This window comes from Anabas testudineus, chromosome 11, assembly GCF_900324465.2.
Source record: "Anabas testudineus chromosome 11, fAnaTes1.2, whole genome shotgun sequence".
Classification (NCBI taxonomy): domain Eukaryota; kingdom Metazoa; phylum Chordata; class Actinopteri; order Anabantiformes; family Anabantidae; genus Anabas; species Anabas testudineus.
Genome location: NC_046620.1, coordinates 7,705,909 through 7,724,391, shown reverse-complemented (window position 1 = coordinate 7,724,391; position 18,483 = coordinate 7,705,909). Strand labels below are relative to the sequence as shown.

Sequence of the window (18,483 nt, the reverse complement as noted above, 5' to 3'; positions counted from 1 at the left end):
GGGACTGAGCTGTGACCTCTATGAAAACCCTGACATTTAAATGACGTCAGAAAACAGCACAGATGGAGTGACACAGGTTCCTGATCTTTCTCTCTCTCTCTGTGTGTGAGAACTTTGATCCCCAAAAAGACAAGCACACGGCCGCACAATCAGACGCACTGTCAGAGTGTTATTTGCTGAACCAGTTTGACAGCATGCAGAGGGGGCGGGGTGGTGAATTTAGACAGCTTCAGAGTTTCTTAACAAGGGACCTCAGTGAGGAATCAGCAGCTGTCAGGTTTCCCCTCCCCTCCCATGTTACTGTAGATGCAGGACAGCCGAACATGTGCTGCAGACTTTCATCTCAGTGAGTTTCATGGGGAATGTGTGTAATGATAAGGCATTGTCTGTGTATTATAAGATAATCCTGGACACACTGTCCATGTCTAAGTGTGTTATCAGTAATTGTTTATGGTTTTATTCATCTTTATAGATTAATTTAAACAATAAAACATAGACGAAAATACAAAAAGACACATCAGATGCTCCATTTGTATGCATGAGGGCGCTAATGCTGGCTACATGAGGAGTAGCAATTATAGTTTAATGTACTAATTTATGAGCTTAATGTCATCTGTAAAATACACCAGTTGACCTGGCCTGTTGCCACCCACTCAGCCCTGGAGGAGTCAGGGGGTCCGAAAACTTCCTGCCCCCAGAGAGACCAAAAAGCACCGAATGCAGCACCCATAAAGTCAGATAGCAGCTCCCCTTACAGCTGTCTGCACATGAAATTAGACCCCAGACTGTCGCACAGTGGGCTGCAGCAGGCAGGACTATTCGGCTGGGACAAATACAGGAGGAGATGGACCTAAGTTATAGTGCCGACTTCTACTTTGGTAGGAAAATACTCACTATTTTCTCATGTAGCATAGTTTTTTTCACAGTATTTGTCTCACAGTGTTGTGTTGGTCTCTGTTCAGGAAGCTGCACACGATGTGATAAAGGGGTGTACGGTGCAGGAAGAGCCTGTCGGGCGATGGGACATTTATTCCACGACACGTGTTTCACCTGCTTTGTTTGCAGTGAGAACTCATCAAATTATTAAAGCAATTATTGTTCAGCTCATCTACTTCATCAAAGGGGTGTTTCAAAAAATATCCTGTATGAGTAATATGAACCTTTACCTAATTTAAATTTAAAAATTAAAATTTGAAAGTGAAATTTTAAGTGAATCATCAGTAAACCATCCATTCACCCTGATCCTTGTCTGTTGTTTCATATTTAGGTAAAAAGCTCATTGGAAAACCTTTTTATTCAGTGTCAGGAGGAATCTATTGTGAAGATGACTTTCTGGTAGGAATACACTGTGTTTTAATGTCTCTGAGCTGAATTATAAGGTGACAGAAACCTGTGAGAGCATTTACAGCAATGTGCCACACAGTGAATGGGTGAATTGTTTTGTTATTTCCTGTAGCACTCAGGAGTTCATCCATCCCCAGAAGTGTGTAACAGCTGCGGCTTTTTAATCGTGGACATGGTAAATATCTATCAATTCGCTGTGAATACAACTCCATATGTGCTGTGAGATCTCACGCTCAGCTCACTGTGCACCATCAGGTCCTACAGGCTCGTGGGAAATCCTACCACCCGTCGTGCTTCTGCTGTGTCATCTGCCGACAGAGCCTGGAGGGTCTGCCCTTCGCTGTGGACTCACACAGCAGGATTTACTGTGTCAGCGACTACCACAGGTGAGTTTCTCATTCAACACCAGCACAGTCAGCCGCGCCCTTTAAGTCACATTTAAACCAAACCCTGCTAGACAGGCTGCAGGTGTGAAAAGTCACAACCAGACTGACTTAATTTTCCAGTTTTTGTGGCTGTTTGTTGACTCGTCCTCACGGTTTCAGGGTCCGGGCTCCCTGGTGTGCCGCCTGCAGAACACAGATTCTTCCAGCTGAGGTGAGCTGCAGCCAATTTTAAATTAAAATAACATTATTTCACAAATGGGCTTTTGCAACATTTTCCCTTGTCTTTGTTGATGTTCAGGGGTCTTCAGAGTCTGTTCGAGTCGTATCATTCAACAGAAATTATCATGTGAAGTGCTTTGGAGGGGATCTAATGAGGACAGGTGCAGCCTGACCTCCTGCTGTCTTTTACTTTGTAAATGAGGTTATTTATTAAATGATGTGACTCACTTATGCTCTCATTCATTGTTTTGCACCATCATGTTGCACTGATTTCTTTTAAATGACGTCTTGACCAGATTAACCTGCCAGGTAAAATTAAGTTCATGGAAGAACTGTCGGAGCGGATTTCTGTCATTTCAGGGTCGATTCCTGTTTCAAGTGTCCCTGAGGAAAACACTAAACACCAGGTCTTAACTTGTGTCTGTCAAATAATGAAATAAAGTAATGATGATTACAGACCCGTAACATTTCTTCACTGTGCTACGTCTACTGAAGTAAGAAATCCACCTTTGAATATATTCACTCAACAGATTTTGAGGCGTGTTTACTTATTATTACTTATTTTTATAGTTTTGCTCCAACAAAGTTCAGATGGACACATTGTGCTTTTTACTCCACTATTTATGCAGCTAAAGTTACTAATTAGTTTGTGGTTTTAGAAGAATAGTCAGCATGGTTTATGTCAGTATAGTGCTGTACTTGTCATATTTTGGACCTGTTAAAGTTTATTCACTGTTTACAGCACACAAGCTAATAAATAAATAGTTCCACTGGTGTTTAGTCAATATATATTATACATTTATAATCAGAATAAATGAATTTTGCTGATTTGCCAAAGGGAAATGTCAGAAATAAGGTTGTTGCAGTTATTTCCCCCTTTAATCTGTACATAGATGATAGTTAACAAGGTCTGACCATTTCACACTTCAACTTAATTTAAAGTTAATTAATGTTAAAATACCTTTTATCAGTTTGTTTGTGGAGTACTTGTACTCAAAGAACATTTTGGAGAATGTAGGACACTTTGAGTTTGGAGAGGTGTCATTAGGGTACTTGTAGCCTACTTGTAACTATTTCAGACAAATACTTTCACTAGTATTCTTTTATGTGCTCCTGCCAACTCAGATATCAAAGGCCACCAGGGAAGCGACCTGCAGCTTGCAGCTGTCCCGCCGCTTCTCACCGCACAGCAGCGACGCGGTGCGTTAATGACCGGCACCGACCCGTGTCCCGGAAGAAGCCGCAGCGCAGCAGCTGCCGAGCGGGGGGAGCGCGGATTGAAATGGCGTCAGTGACGGTGCGCGGCTGTGCGCTCTGCGCGGTGTCGCTGCTAAACTTTGCGTTTGTTTTCGTGTCCGGTGCCGACTTCATCCGCTTTGTGTCGTTTCGAGCCATTTACCACAACATCACCGGAGAGACGAGTCTGTGTCAAGGTAAGATCCGTGACTCCTGGACACGTTTGGAAATGACCCCACTTCCTCAGGGGAGTCGTTGCAGGGACACGGTCCCACTGTGTGAGTTTCTGTACCACGTTTACAACATGAATGAATGAAGTGGGATTTACACATTTCCTTCTACCAACAAGTCAGACTGCTGCAGTTGGTCCTTAATATTGCAAAGTTGCATCAGAGTCAGGAAAATTTCACCCAAACTTGGTGGAGCTACACCTGATATGACGACTGCGCACCACCAGGGGTCAGCGCCCGGCTAGCTCAGTCGGTAGAGCATGAGACTCTTAATCTCAGGGTCGTGGGTTCGAGCCCCACGTTGGGCGATTACGTTTTCTATCCCACGGAATCTTTATTATATATATTTAGTTTATGTCATTTAAAAGAGTTTGTTTTAAGTTTGTAAATAAATGCATCAGCTAACAGCAGCTTTTTAATTGATGTTCCTATTTATTAAATAGACCACATTCGGTTACGTTTCTACAAAATCAATCTTCTTTCAAATTCTTTCTACATATTTTTTTATTTTGTGAGCTAATTGTTTCTTTTCACATCTAGGTGTGTGGATTTTCTGCTCCCTTCATTCAGTTGTTTTATTATTATTATTACAGTGCTTATGTGGTAATAATTATTAATTAATTATAACATTTTCTGGTTTTTAATACAGAGATTTCTTTGCAAAAACCTCCAACCAAAATGGATTTAGTGAGTGACAGTTATGTAGAATATATGTAAACAATAATAATTTACATTAGATCTTCTATCAACCAGCACTTTATGTTCCTCCAATACAGCTTCATCTATTTCTGTTTGACATTGATTAATAGTTTTGTGGTTAGATACACACATGAAAGCACATTTGTGTGTATTTAAAGACATAAAATAAATACTTTATGAAATATTTAATTGTTGTTTATATAATAAAAGCAATAATCACAACGTTTAACACTCAACTCGTCGCTTGTTTGCCCCCATCTAAGACTCCATACCGTGGTCAGTGGCCCTGCGGGACAGCTTGGTCCTCAGGTCTCTTGTTGTGGATGTGGGGCTGCTGGCTCTCTTCACCGCACAGCACAGTCTGCTCGCCTGGTCACCCGTCAAACGGGTCCTGCAGTCAGTGCTGGGAGCCCTAAACAGGACGGCCTACTGCTTCACTACTGCACTGGCACTCCAGGTACTGCACTGCTAACTCTCAAAGAATATAAAATACTGCTTTGCAATAATGAACAATAATAAAAATTGGCTTTTCAATTCTATTTATGTGTTTTATATGAATGAGGAAAGAAAAGAAAGAAACAACTTTATTAGTACCAGGGGGGAAGTGTTTTTGCCTTGTTACTGCTGCTCTTGGTTCAAAAGAAAAGAAAGATGGATGAAATAGGTCAGCAAAAGTCCTAAAACAAATATCAAATTAATAACGATTATGATCATTGTCAGGAGTTGTACAGTGTAATGGTCACTGGGAGAAAGGATCTCTTGTGATCACTTTTCAACTTGAATCTTCTAAGTTATGTTTGGTCTCATTTCTTCTTTGCTTCTGTTGTAGATCCTGATGCGTTACTGGCAGCCAGTGACTGGCGCCCCCTGCCTGTGGTCGGTGCGTCATGCACCCTGGAGTGTCTGGTTCCCTGTCCTCTGCTTCTCTCTGCACTTTCTCTGCTGGGCAATCATCTGCAGCATCCTGATGATCTTTGATTATCCAGAACTGATGGGCATCAAGCAGGTGACAGAGGCTTAATCACCGGGCTGAATCTAGTTTACATAAATTATATTTTAAGAACAATATTTACGATTAATTGACAGTTAATATATATAGATATTCAAGGGAAAGAGGTGCTGCTGTCTCACACATCCACTTCTCTCTCAGGTGTATTATGAGTGTCTGGGGTTAGGTGACCCCCTGTCCCACAAGTCGCCCCGTGCCCAGCGCCTCCTGTCTCATCTCCGCCACCCGGTGTGCCTGGAGCTGGGCGTCGTGCTGTGGCTCCTACCGACCTTGTCCCTGGATAGGCTTCTGCTGGCGGGGACTCTGTCGACCTACCTGGCCCTGGCACACTCTCTGGACAAACAGGATTTAGCCTATCTCTGCGTCCAGCTTGACAGCAAGATGCAACTCTTTGCGGAGCCACACCGGGGCAGCGTTGACGCCACCACCACAGACGAGAGCAGCCACAAGAACAAGTGAAGTGAAAGTCCTCTAACTGCTGTGATGCGAAGCTGACTACTGTCTTAACATTAACCAGAAATATTATTTGAAAAGTGACATTGAGAGTCTTGATCTGCTATTAGTCTGGCATCTGCTGTGCCAAATAAGAACATACTGCTCTGTTCATTAGTGCTCACTGAACAAACCAGGTGGCTGGTATTAAATAACATTTTAGTTTTATTGATATTTCTATCTAATTAATATTTAGATTTGAAAAAGTTTCCAAAATGTTTTATTTTGTGTAATAGTGTGTATAATCTGATGGTTGTCAGATTTTTGACAAATCTGACCACAGATTTACATTTTATTCATAAAAACATGTACAGCACCATTTGATGTGCATCCTTCAGGTTTGTTTTACTGTATTTTTTTTTTTTACTGTGAACATGATACAGGCAGTGCTCTCTGACAGATAAACTAGTGACAGCTTTTAATCACATTTTAGCTTGCACATAAAAAAAAATATGTGAGGATGACGCAAAAAAGTGCCAAATACTGTATTTGCATTTGATATTAATATTATGATATAGTGTCCTAGATACTGATGTATCTGCACTGAGGCCAACTTTTTTTGTTTATATAGGCTGTTACAGGCCTGTACCTGAAAGCATATTTCCACTGCATTTCTCTGTATATTAATTCTTAATTTAATTGTCCCTGTAAGAGGATGTATTTCTGACATACTCAAAAAAACTAAAGTGCAGCTTTATTTTTCACGATTAGCAGCTTTAGTGAAACTTTCCTACACTTAACTACACTTTGGCATTTGTAAAATTCTGAATGTGATTCTTCTCGTTCATGTTGTGGAGGCTTCTGCAGTAATGTCAAGTAAACCACTGTTGCAAGTTGCACTGTACTTTATAATACAAGTGATCAGTATTTTTCTTAATTAACTGTCAAACCCGTGACCTTTGATTTTACATGCACACAGAATGTCCCATGTCTGCATATCTGCATCACCGTAAAACTAATAATATTACTAATGTTCAGTATTTTCAAGACCATGTTTAATAAATGTGAAAAGCCAAATCCTTTAGGTCTGATGTGTGTGAGGCGTTCAACTTTTCTTTTTTGTTGCATAAATAAATGCATTTGTTTCCATTAGATTTCAACTTTCAGCAGTAAAGAGCATGACAACACCAAATTTGGACACAATAAAGGTGTATTTCGATATTTTCAAAATAGATGATTGGATTATGTTTTATTCACTTGTTGAAATAAGGTCTGAACACTTATTCTGGTGGGTGTAGTAAAGGTATCACAGAAGTGTTGGACTTCATTTTACTTAGAGGTTCTTAATAACTAAATAATAAATAATTGAATACTATTTATTTATTTATTTATTTATTTTTAAGACTTGGTATTTCTGAGTAATTGTGATTGTTGTGGTGGAGGGAAAAAAGTGAGGAATAAAAGTCCTTTTTAACACGTGGTGTGAGGGAGTTTGTCCATGCCTGCTCACCCTCAGGTAATCTCCTGCAGCTCTGCCTTGTTGACACCACAGCAGCACCTCCCTCCACCTCCACTTCTTTTCCAATTAGCCGTGGGGACGGATGCAGGGATGAGACCGAGGGAGCCAAGGAGGGGGTGGAGGGGTTGGTTACCGGGCAGACGGCTGTGTTCTTTAAACGCCTTTTCTTAGGTCCCACAATATGGTGTGTGCCACTAAACTCTCCTGATGGAGTCTAAAGTAATTATCGGATTAAAGTGCTGCTGCTCTGAAGCTGGAAATATTTACTACTATACTGAGGAGGACGACGACGGAGGTGTTTTCCTGCTCTGGTGCACAGTCCGGTCGTGGGGGGATTTGACTGAGGTTTTACAGTGTTTTTAAACATCGGTTTTTGACAGCATAGATTGAATTTCAAGAAGGAGGGACGATTTTCCGTCTTGCGGAGAGTGGAGAGAATTACGCACAGCCAAGACGCACAAGTAGAGATGAAAAGCGTACAGTCAAAGCGGATATAGTTATATCTTGCAAAACACTGGGCTTTGGTGAGCTACGTTCAGCGTTTTCATTAATAAGATAGAACTGAAAGGGAGATATTTTATGTTAAATGTGCATAGTGAGCTACAAGTAAATGACAGACTATTAATTTGTTGTTAGCTGTTCAGCAGCTAAACTAGACTGGGCTAGTATAAACAAATGCTTTACCCTGTGCTTCTAAAATCATTTACACCTTTGTGTATAGTACTAAACATACAGTTTCTGTTATTAGTAATCTGTAATCAAGGAGATGTGATTTAGCAGTACATGCTAAAAGTTCAGTCTGGATAATATTTTCTTGGTTAAACATGGTTGTGAGAGAAAACTGATTTTATTTAATCATGTGCTCTTTTTGCAGACGATTCCCAGAGGCTTTTAAAAAGGACCAGGGACAACCGATTTGTCCAAGAGCTTGCACTTTATCTGTTATGTCTGTCTCATCTCTGCCGGAATGGAAGCAACTCCTGCTGGAGAAAAAGCGGCGAGAGGAGAAGGAGCGAGGGAGGAGGGAAAAAGAGGAGGAGGAGAAGCTTGCCAGCATGCCTGCCTGGAAGCGAGGGATCATCCAACGGCGGAAGGCAAAGCAGGAGACTTTGGGTGACAGGGAGAGGGAGAGAGACGTCTGTCTGCTGCAAGTGGATGTCAGGTCTCCTTCAGATGGTCTGAGTGACACAGACAGCTCTGTAACAATTAATTTGGGAAGTGAACTGTCACTCAGTCCAGATCCAGGGCAGTGGATTGATGCAGATCCGAAACCACTGAGTCAGGTGTCTGTGGAAACAATAGTTCCACTCCACGAAAACCCATTTATTCGCACCCAGAGTGCATGGAAGAAAGGCAAGGATGCAGACGCAGGGAATGAGTCTGAAGTTAGTGAGAGGGAGAAAGAGAAATCTAGCCCCAGGGGTCAAGATGGAGAGTCAGGACGAGGAAGAGATATAGAGATAAAAATAGAAAGGTTTAGAGATTTAAGCGAGGGACGAGAAAAAGACAGAAGCAGGGATAGGAGTCAGGGAAGAGAGAGAGAGAATAGCAAGGAGGGGTGGGAAAAAGATAAAAGTCAGTGGAAAGACTCAGTTAAAGATGCAACGAAGGAGAGAGAATTCCTCAAAGTAAGAAAGGAAGAGGAGGAAAAAGAAACCGATCCACCATCTGGTTCGTTGTCTCCCCTCGTGCCATGTCTGCGGACCATCCGAGCCGATAACATCATCATCATTGAACAGGACAGGGCAGGCAGAGAAGACAGAAGGGGGAAATGGAGGGAGGCCGAGAGAGAGAGACCCGAGGAGGACCACCAGGGGAAGAAAGGGATGAAAATGGATCTGAGGGAGATCCTGGCTGGAGGAGGGAGTGTCACTGAGATCCGAGCCTCTGAGGTTCTGATTATAAAGCCACCTGCAAGCCCAGAAGAGAAGAATACAGCAGGCAAAGGGAGAGAGAATGGAGACATGAAGTGTAGCATAGATATGAGGAGGGAGAGTATGGGCAGGGAGTTCAGAACAGACATATCCTGGCTGAGAGAAAAAGAGAAGGAGAGGCCATGGGGCCAGGCGACGGTTATTAAAGAGGACAGAAAAGAGAGCTTAGATGATAATGTGTTTGTCGAGAGAGGAGGGAGAGTCAGTCAGCTGTTGAGTAAATTTGGAGAGCACCCCAAGCCTCCATCTCGATCCAAAAGCTCTGATAACTTCCTCCGGCCCGGAAGGAGAAAATACTCAGGGGATGAAGATGACCAACAGTCTGAAGAGAGGAAGGCAGATGGAAGGAATTTGCTGTTGAAAGGCGTGCCAAAACGCTCATTCAGTTTCTCGGATCGAGTCATCTCTGCAGAGGAGAACGGTTTAGAAGACGAAGAATATTATGAGAGGAAAATGCGCCAGAGAATACATTCAGAGAAGAGTGTGGCACTGTGGGGGGATGTGTCCGGTTTAGAGAAGGAAACTACAGAAAAATTTAGACTGAGATGCACCCAGCTTTTAGAAAATGACAGGTTTGGAAAGCACAGAGATGGACATGTAAAAAATGAGGATGAAAAGGGGGGACCTGTGCACAGGAGGAATGAGACAGATAAGTGTATCTCAGTCCAAAACAGGGGTGATGCTAAGAAAGTTGAGCCTGTTGACAAGAGGGCTGCAGAGAAGCCAAGCGATGCAGAAGGAGACGAAGGGTTCACAGTCGCATCTGTAAAAAACACAGAGGGAATATCGTTTGCTAGAAGAGTACCAATCAGGCAGGATGGGAAAGTAAGAGCTGAAAGAGAGTTGAAGGGACTGACAGGTGAGAAAGATTTAGAAAGGCAGCTGAGCTTAGAGAAAGACTCTGAAACAGGAGGACACGTTGAGACACCGTTTTGCAACAAGGTGCCTGATTTTGTTCAGCAAGAGGGATTTGAAAACTCAGCCTCAGCTGAACCTTTGCAGAATTATGTTATGTCTGCATCAGTAGACACAGTCAGTGTTTGTCACACTGCTGTGCAGCAGCACAAACATGAGTCAGCTTTCACAGAGTGCTCCAATTTGCTCTGCACAGTCACAGACAGGGCTAGAGACCCACATAGAGGACCAGAGTGGACCAATACAGGACAACGAGGACCCTACACCTCTGTTTTGTCCCAACACACAGAGGATCTTATAAGTAAAATTGAGAAAATAGGAGAGACAACTGTTTATAGCAATGAAAAAGGAGAAAGGGCCTACAAGGCTGCTCGGGAAATGACCCAAGAATACAAACAGGAAGGATCTTACAGCGACATCACCTCAGACAGTCTCAGTCATGATGTAACAACCCGGTCTCCAAAAAGGATCACACCTATAGGGATCCCACCAGGTCCCCTTGAAATTCAAATCCCCAGGACTGTGTTTTATGTTGCAGAAGAAATGGCAGAGAGAAAAAAGACCACGTGTCAAAGCAACGAGGGGCAAAACTGGGAAGTTGGGCAAGGGGTTGAGAGGAGGGATAGCTGGAGGATTGGAAAACCCTTAAGCCGCATTGAGTCCTTGCGAGAGAAAATTAGACAGAGAGAGCTGGAAAGACTGAGACAAAAACAGATACATGACGGAGATGGGAGTGAGGCTGCGAGTGGTATTCAGACAACTGGGGACAGGTATGATGAGAGGGGAACTGAAATTGAGAAAGAGTGGGAAGCTGCAGCTCACATGCGAAAGAAATTGGTCGAAGCAGAGAGGGCACAGGAAGATGCAGCAGCGCAGACATCCACGACTGCGTTTGACGTCACTCAGGAAGTCGGCGTGTTGAAAACCTGCCCTCAGCTTCCTGTTTCTGTCCCACAGTCACAAGCTGTCAGAGGAGAGGAAGCAACTAGCGGCTGCGGGACTGCTGCCTCCGAAGTTGCCTCTGGTAGTCCCCAGATATCTGAGGATGAAAACGACCCCCTGAAACATGTGGAAGAACAGCTGAGACGCCACAGGGGCCAACAGGAGAGCAGAGAAGAAGAAAGGGAGGAGGAAGAAAAGGAGCTCTCAGAGAAGGAGGTGGAGGAGTTACCTGTTGCATTACCTGTCGATCCTGTACAGTCTCTCTCTCCTTCTCCACCCCATCCCAACTCCCTCGCAGCCATGAGCAGGATCTACAACTTGGAAACTGTCGGCTCGAGATCGGGCTTGTGTCTGAGGGAGAGGAATGTAGACATCTCTCCAGTTCACCTTACTAAAGTGAAACCTATCATATCAAACACTCAGCATGGAGACAGCAAAGCATTCGCAGGAGACGACATTTGTGGAGTTCAGACAATACAACGACAAATAGAGCAGTTTCAAGTAAAAGAGCAGGAAGCACTGAAGTCTTGTACGTCGTCAAACACTTCTCTTAAGGACAGAGAAACAAAGGGGCAGCAAAGTCCCAAAGGAGCTTTAAAGCAGCAGGTGAAGGACGATGTCAAGGAGAAGGATCAAGAAACGTCAGAATCAAACCCCACAATGTCTCCTCAGCATGTTTGTTCTCCAACATCTCAGATCAAACAAACTGTCACCATCACAGCTTTGTCTGTCAGAGGCCAATCCCCAGACAGTTCTCTGAAACCCACCGATTGCGCCCCAACCCCGGCCTCTTCTCCGTGTTCCCCATCTCCTTCTCCATCTCCCAGTGTCTCTCCATCTTCAACTCCATCGCCTGTCCCCTTCTCTATCAGGAGTGCTTCTGGGGGCCAAGTTAGGAGAGGCGCCACCATCACAATCACCCCAAAAAAGCCTGCTGCCACGGCAGGAGCAACAACTGGGCCCACAACAGGAACTACGGCAGCAGGGTCAACCTCTGTGAAGACCCCATTGCAGCAGGCCCACACGCCTCCCACCGAGCCTGCAAAGAAGAGATACCCTACAGTGGAGGAGATCGAAGTGATTGGTGGATATCAGAATCTGGAAAAGTCCTGTCTGGTCAAGAACAGAGTGACCCCAAAAAAGGTCAGTGCAAACTATAGTTTCCTTCTTTGCCTTTCACATATTAGCAAAAGTATACGTCTTGGCCGTTTATCTGTGCGAACATTAGAATCAGAGAAGAAAATATTTCTCTGGCTGTGATTTCAACATGAATGGTGCAAAAGATGTTCTCTGAAACGGAGTCAGATTTCTTCGGATGGTCGCGCTTCTGTTTTCCAATATTCTTCTGAAATGGACCAGAGGGCTTCACCTTGTGTCACCTGCCTGATGGTCTCTTCATCGTCAAGCAGAATCCCCTTTCACTGTGAGAACATCCCTGTTGATTGAGAAGTACAATCACAGTGACCGTACTAAGCCGGTTAAAGCCTTATCAAGCACGACATCTTGATTCTTAGCCATAATATCCTGGAGTGAGCTGCTTTGCCATTTGCTTCAGTCTAAGTGTTTGCAGACTTTTGACTTTTACCCTTTAGTAATGTGCTAACATGCATATTTCAACACATATGGTTTATGGCAAACACACAACAACACAAGCTCCTTGTTGGTTTGTTTCTGGTTCATATGCTACTCTTAGTTTCTGCAGAAACAGTATCTAGCTGCTGTATGTAATGTAGGAAACCACAATGAAAGGCAGCAGCACCATCCTCCCTCCCTCCCTCCCTCTCTTTTTTGCATTTTGCCTGCCTACCTAACATCTCATGCTTGTCTGTGTGAATGCATTCAAAACCACATTGTTCCTTACAGCAATTCAGTCTAAATGTCAACTGAAACTATAAATGAATCTCATTAGAAGCAGAGTTCCTATGAACACTCTATTTCCTCATTTTCCTGACTCCACTCGTGGTTTGAGAAAGATTGAGAGATGAGCTCTTATGTCACAGAGGAAAGACTGTAATGGTCAGTGGGGCTGAAATAAGCTTAGTCCTTTGTTACACCATCCTGTGGTAAATCTGTCACACAGTCACAGTTGTGTTGAGCTGCACGTGAAGTATTATACTAGTTTTATTCCACTTTTATCTAAGCATTGTTGCTCAACTGCTGGTAATTTCCCATCAGTCTGCAGCTGAATGTGTTGTAGACTGCTTCCTTGTTCCCTCGCACCATTTTGTCTAGTCAGCCCTCTCTTCCTCTCAGACAAATCTCTCTTTGTATCTCCCTGTCTGTTTCCTAGCAGGAGTTTGGTTTGGTAGACTGGAGTCTTGGCTAAGAGTTTATGACCACGCTGACCTGACTCTGTATGGCTCAGTGCTACTGGCTGCAGGCTGCCAGCTCTTCAGTTTGACGTGGGTGAAGTGGAAAAAACAAAAGACAGAGTGTTACAGAGAATAAGCTGATGGTCTAACAAAAAGCAAGAAGGCGGGAGAGCAGAGAAAAATGACAGTTTGACAGTCATACAGGAAGGTTTAAACACTAAATACACTGCAAGCTGCTTGTTATTTGTTGAACAGAAACTCCCTGTCACACTGCTCGTTTTTGCTCACTTCCTCTTTCAAACTTCCTTCAAACAAAACACAGAGATCGACACAAGGAAGTGATGCAGTATTAATTTTTAAATTGCTAAATGTGACACTGTTTCATTCCAGGCCATCTGTTTCAAGTGACTCAACAACAGTAATTGACACCAGCGTGAGAGAGAAACTACAAATGAAGGATTTGATTTTCTTCTGTCTTTGTAAATGATTTTTTATCAGTTCTCAGTCGCCCACTTTGACAGGTGAATATGAGAAGGTGTGAATTACAACATGTCTAATTCTAATTTAGCTATGAGAGTGACTGTGGTTTTCGCACCACTTGTTGCTCTCACGTTGATGCCCTTCAGACACTTTGACGTCAGGCCCTCTTCACTCCCCTGGCTGATCCATGCCATCGCGTCATGGGGGGGGGTTGAGCTGCTTGCTCCTTGTCTTTCTTATTTTTGACTTGAACATTCTTGTATCAAATCCTACAACTCTTTTATGAAATCTGAGAAATGTCTGACACTTATGACTGAAATCTGTCAACTAATTATCTAAATTGAAGAAGATTGGAAAACTGTCTTGTTGAACTATAACAACATACATGTAGTTTGTCTGATTGTAGCCCTAAGAACTGCTATGGAAAACAATAGAAACTTTATTTTCCACTGTGCTCAATATAACTTCATTAAATTGACTTTACTTCCTTTTTTCTTATACTTATGCTCCTTCAGTTTCCGTCTCTCACTAGGTGCCCCTGCTGTCATGCTGTGTTAACCCAGGTTAATCAGGTTCAGGGAGGCAGGATTAGCCTTCTGTGCCTTAGCATTTATTCGCCCAGCCTCTCTAATGCAGAGCTATTATCTGCACTCCTCTGCAGACAGCCATAGTCATAGGGCGAAGCTTTGGTAACTTGCACGGTTGCGTGCAGTCTGCTCTCTGTACATTTAAGGCTCCATGTCTGCACCTCTGGCTGTGTTTACTACTCTAGGCCTCGGAGCTGAGCTGCTGTTATTATAAGACACACTGTGGATAGTGCTGCTGTTTTCTGTTCATGACTGTGGATGTGTTTACACCACACTGACTTTCTGAGGCCACATAAACATCCGTCAGTCCAGGTGGAGACAGGGTCTTGTTCTCCTTTCTGACACTTGAAGAGCAGTTGTAAAACAACCTTCTGCTTTTGCTGCTACATGTGCATTTCTTATCTGCTTGCGTCTTTACCTTAATAATTAATGTATGAAGTGTTTAGTCATTAAGTACTTCTACAGGGAGTATTTGTGCTGCGTTAAGCCTGATGCTGTCAGTTAACATTACACTGACAAATACACGTAATCCTACAGCTTAATATGACAAATTCAGACAACACAGTAAATACAAATCCCATCTTGTGTCCAGGTGAAGGTGTGTTTCGATGAGGATCAGCTAGAGCAGGTGTGTGAATACCCGTCAGAGACCTCCGTGCTGGCGGGTACCACCCACCCTCATGACCCGGGGAGGATTGAGAGGCTGCAGGGGGACGAAGCGCCGGAGGAAGAAGGTGAAGAGGAGGCTGGAGCAATTGTGTCCAAAAGCACAAGAAGCGCGGGGATGACATCACGGGGTCTGAGAGTGAGTCAGTGTCACCCCCTTTTAAAAAAACATAATGTGTAATGAAAAGTGTTGCGTTTGTCAGTATGTGTCAAACTTCAGTGCTCGCCTGCAAACTCTGGTTTGAATGTCTCTATTCTATTTACTCTTGCTTAACATTAAAACTACATTACCCAACTATTTTGCTAAATTACTTGTCTTCAGAAATAAATGGCACTGTGGTGAAGCCTTTCATCGTAACCCTGGTATTTTTAAAGTGTGTAATTTAAAAAAGTTCAGGGGGATATCATCTTTATTCAAAACGCACAGCCTATTTGTACTATTGATTTATGTCTCATAGTAACTATTCTCAACAATGTACTGTAAGTTAGCAGATACATTAGCTTTGTCGCTAACTGTAGACCATGTTTTTTCAAAATATGTAGTGTGCTTGGTTCTTAACAGGACAACAGGGTTATTCATGACATACATTTATACCATATGTATACATCATTTTAATCAAAAATGCTATTGAATGTAAAAAAAACTAACTAAACAATCAAACTAGGTTGGTCACAAAAAAAAATCTATTTGTTGAACTTTTCTAGCTGAAAGAAATGTATTTTATTTTTAAATAAATTGCCGCTTTTGTGACCATCTGTGTCCTTTAAACGAACATGTTTTATAGCAGGTTTAGCAGTTTGGCCAACATAAAGCTCAACATAAATATTCCCAGACAACTATGGTTATAAGGAGTTGCATTAAGAGTCCCCACACATTTACAGTAGGCCTATGTCACTGCCGATCCATGTAAACAAGTCAACACCAAAGAAAAATAAGAATAAAAAGTCTAGATTCACCTTATTTACCTTCCGTTTCCATCTCTGTGTCTTCCAGACGATTCTTGCCCACTATAGAAGCCAGTCACCTTCGCCAAAATTGCCCATGTGACGAGTTCACCAACATGTGTTTGAACAATGTTAACTGATTTTTAGTAGCCTAAGTTTTATTTTGTTTGCTTTGTTGAATTGATGATTGTTAAAGTGAGTGTTTGTAATTTCTTTTTTGTGTTTTTGTTGCATTTAGCATCAGAATGAATGATTGATATGAAAGAGATGTAACCTAGAGTTCATGCGGTTGAATTAAAGGACATAATAGTGTTTATTTGGGAAAATAACACCTAGTTTTATCTTCAGGGAAATTAAGGGACAAATATGAATGTAAAACAATGGTCCTAATGTAAAATATTATAAGATCTCCTCAGGTTCATACAATGCTGGGTGAAGGAGTACTTGTCTATGCAATATAATAAAAGTGATAAGATTTTATTTTTAGTTAATATATTTAGTGGTTTCTTCTGTATTAATTATATTTTAAATTTAAGTCGGCACTCCTTTAACACAGAAGAGCTATGTTTATATCATCTGGTTTCATGTGCCTGCTGGATTTGCCCATACAGATGATATGAACATCAGTTAACGTACATATTTGACTTCTTTTTGTTTTGAATCTGAAGCCTTTCAGAAAAACCTCCTCTCAGTGGTTGTTGTGTTGAATGTTGCAGGAAACGGGTTTTGGTGCAATGTGTGGTACACTCGGTGTTTTTGTGGGGTTTAATTTAGCCTTACTGTTCACAACGACCAACCTGACAGTTCAGTTAATGTTTCTGGATTTTAATGAAGGCGTTATTTTCCTTTTTTGTCATGTGGAAGTGGAGAGAGCTGTATGAGTGGAAGTGCTTGAGAAGAGGAACCGTTAAAACAATTCCAATACCAGATTAACTTCAGCATATTACAGCTGTTATCTGACTTCTGGCTGTATTGTGTTCATAATATGGTCTTTTTCTTGTTTGTAAATTAATATTTTAATTGGTCAAATAAGACGTGCATTATGCAGATTGTTTAGAAGTTATTTTTTATCTATGACAGATGAAGAAGCTGGCTTCAAGAGAAAAAAATAATAAATAATTCTGAAACAAAAACTTGTATATTGTGTACTTATGTTTTTTATTTTGCCCTGTCCCTGGAAAAGACACTGAACCCCGAACCTTTGGCACCTCAAAGGGGGCAGACTCACCACAAAAAGTGACCACATTTAATATTATAACACATGTACTGGATGTTATATATCTGTTATTGTTTCATGTGGCTGTTATAAAGATTAAACATTAAATCACTCTGGTCCTTTTCTATTAAAGAGAGTTGTCTCAAAGATGCAAGGCTGGATCGAGTTTAATAAAGTAACTTAAACTTATAAATAGGAAAACAAATAGACTAAAGTAACACATTTCTGAAGTACTCTACCAGGTCCTGGTTGTGTTATCTACTCTGAATAAACAGAGTAATTAACTGCCCCTCATTGTGTCCCAGTAACAATAGATAACAGTCAGGGTCGCTCTTTCAAAGGCCTGTGACCCCAAACTGGCACAAAAGTCACGGCATCATCACTGACCATTGGTTCCCAGTCGGAGGGGAAGGGGAGTAACCCTACAATGGGTCACGAGACAAATCCAGGGGTCATGAGACGGTTAACAGGATTGGAAAGTAGAAAAACATAATTCTGCCAACAAAAAGAAAACTTACTTACTCTTTCAGACTTTCCTCTTATGTTTCTGAAATTCTTCAGTTGAACTGTTGAATAATTACTGTGTACTACTGAAGTACACTTCAGTATTTGAGTTTATCCAAACAGCTATTGTGTTATGATAATAATGATAATGATATTCACAACTGAGAGACAAACTGTGTCATATTTTCTTTAATGTTACATTATGTTGGTAAAATGTGTTGTTTTTTACCTTTTAGTTAAATCATTTATTTTATTGTCATTAGTCAAACTTCATAAACAAGAAGTAAACTTTTTCTGAGCTAATTGTGTCTGTACATCTGCAGCTGAATGTAATAAAACCATTGTCAAAACATAGTGATCGTTGAAACTTTAAAACAAGGTTTAATTGTCGTTTTATTGTTGATCATTTACAATGTTTGCCTTGTTTGCATTTTATAGTGCTGCCAATTGAATATTTAATTTAGCAAAAGGAAACCAATAAAATAATTACTGATTGTTACTGGTACTGTAGAAAATAAGAGCATGAAGAAAATGGGAGAAACAACCCGACATTTTAGAGGAAGGGAGCAACAAGGTGAATTATTAAAACTATTTAAAAATCGATGACTTGACAACAGCGTTAGAAGTGAAAGTAGGTGTATTCAGCACATTTAACAGTGTCACACATCACAATAATTATCCAAATGCAGATCAACCACGTAGCTACCACTAATAACCATGAGGAACCTACGAATGACTTTCTTCAGTCACACAGTAGATTCTGATATTCTGATCCTGAAACTGACGTTTTCTTGCTGTAATAATTCATCTTATTCATACTGATGTTCAATAGATTGATTTTTAACAGGGAGGAAACCCCACAGTCCTTGTTTTACTTACATAATATGAGACTTCTTTCTCTTTATGTT

At 41.7% G+C, this 18,483-nt stretch overlaps 3 protein-coding genes and 1 non-coding gene across 5 annotated transcripts; all 4 read left to right on the top strand.

Annotated features, from left to right (window-relative positions):
* Window positions 1-282: 282 nt before the first annotated feature.
* limd1b (LIM domains containing 1b) lies at window positions 283-2,540 on the top strand. Its single transcript, XM_026349333.1, has 8 exons — window positions 283-346; window positions 630-878; window positions 963-1,064; window positions 1,268-1,335; window positions 1,457-1,519; window positions 1,600-1,730; window positions 1,890-1,941; window positions 2,029-2,540. Exons 2-8 carry the CDS (start codon window positions 845-847, stop codon window positions 2,119-2,121), a joined length of 543 nt encoding a protein of 180 aa, XP_026205118.1. The 5' UTR covers window positions 283-346; window positions 630-844; the 3' UTR covers window positions 2,122-2,540.
* Window positions 2,541-3,175: 635 nt separating this feature from the next.
* nrm (nurim) lies at window positions 3,176-6,671 on the top strand. The gene is made up of 4 exons (XM_026346568.1): window positions 3,176-3,382; window positions 4,378-4,571; window positions 4,944-5,120; window positions 5,265-6,671. Exons 1-4 carry the CDS (start codon window positions 3,232-3,234, stop codon window positions 5,580-5,582), a joined length of 840 nt encoding a protein of 279 aa, XP_026202353.1. The 5' UTR covers window positions 3,176-3,231; the 3' UTR covers window positions 5,583-6,671.
* Window positions 3,651-3,723, top strand: trnak-cuu. The gene has a single exon. It is a non-coding gene; the product is annotated as a tRNA-Lys (tRNA).
* A 577-nt stretch (window positions 6,672-7,248) lies between the features above and the next one.
* Window positions 7,249-17,598, top strand: ppp1r18 (protein phosphatase 1, regulatory subunit 18). 2 transcript variants are annotated; one of them, XM_026347206.1, is made up of 4 exons: window positions 7,249-7,598; window positions 7,949-12,008; window positions 14,837-15,053; window positions 15,905-17,598. In XM_026347206.1, the coding sequence occupies exons 2-4, from the start codon at window positions 8,019-8,021 to the stop codon at window positions 15,922-15,924; spliced, it is 4,227 nt and encodes a 1,408-aa protein (XP_026202991.1). In that variant the 5' UTR covers window positions 7,249-7,598; window positions 7,949-8,018; the 3' UTR covers window positions 15,925-17,598. The 2 variants fall into 2 exon arrangements, with proteins under 2 accessions (XP_026202991.1, XP_026202990.1); XM_026347205.1 differs by having other exon boundaries at window positions 7,252-7,598; window positions 14,837-15,049; window positions 15,905-17,590.
* Window positions 17,599-18,483: the final 885 nt, after the last annotated feature.

What these genes read in the sequence shown, in the direction of transcription:
- limd1b (XM_026349333.1), top strand. Translation starts at nt 845, where the DNA reads ATGGACCTAAGTTATAGTGCCGACTTCTACTTTG. An exon ending in ATTGTGAAGATGACTTTCTG is followed by an intron (nt 1,336 to 1,456) that starts GTAGGAATACAC and finishes TATTTCCTGTAG; the next exon opens with CACTCAGGAGTTCATCCATC. An exon ending in TGTGTCAGCGACTACCACAG is followed by an intron (nt 1,731 to 1,889) that starts GTGAGTTTCTCA and finishes TCACGGTTTCAG; the next exon opens with GGTCCGGGCTCCCTGGTGTG.
- nrm (XM_026346568.1), top strand. Translation starts at nt 3,232, where the DNA reads ATGGCGTCAGTGACGGTGCGCGGCTGTGCGCTCTGCGCGGTGTCGCTG. An exon ending in AGAGACGAGTCTGTGTCAAG is followed by an intron (nt 3,383 to 4,377) that starts GTAAGATCCGTG and finishes CCCCCATCTAAG; the next exon opens with ACTCCATACCGTGGTCAGTG. An exon ending in CTACTGCACTGGCACTCCAG is followed by an intron (nt 4,572 to 4,943) that starts GTACTGCACTGC and finishes CTTCTGTTGTAG; the next exon opens with ATCCTGATGCGTTACTGGCA.
- ppp1r18 (XM_026347205.1), top strand. Translation starts at nt 8,019, where the DNA reads ATGTCTGTCTCATCTCTGCCGGAATGGAAGCAACTCCTGCTGGAGAAA. An exon ending in ACAGAGTGACCCCAAAAAAG is followed by an intron (nt 12,009 to 14,836) that starts GTCAGTGCAAAC and finishes TCTTGTGTCCAG; the next exon opens with GTGAAGGTGTGTTTCGATGA. An exon ending in TGACATCACGGGGTCTGAGA is followed by an intron (nt 15,050 to 15,904) that starts GTGAGTCAGTGT and finishes TGTGTCTTCCAG; the next exon opens with ACGATTCTTGCCCACTATAG.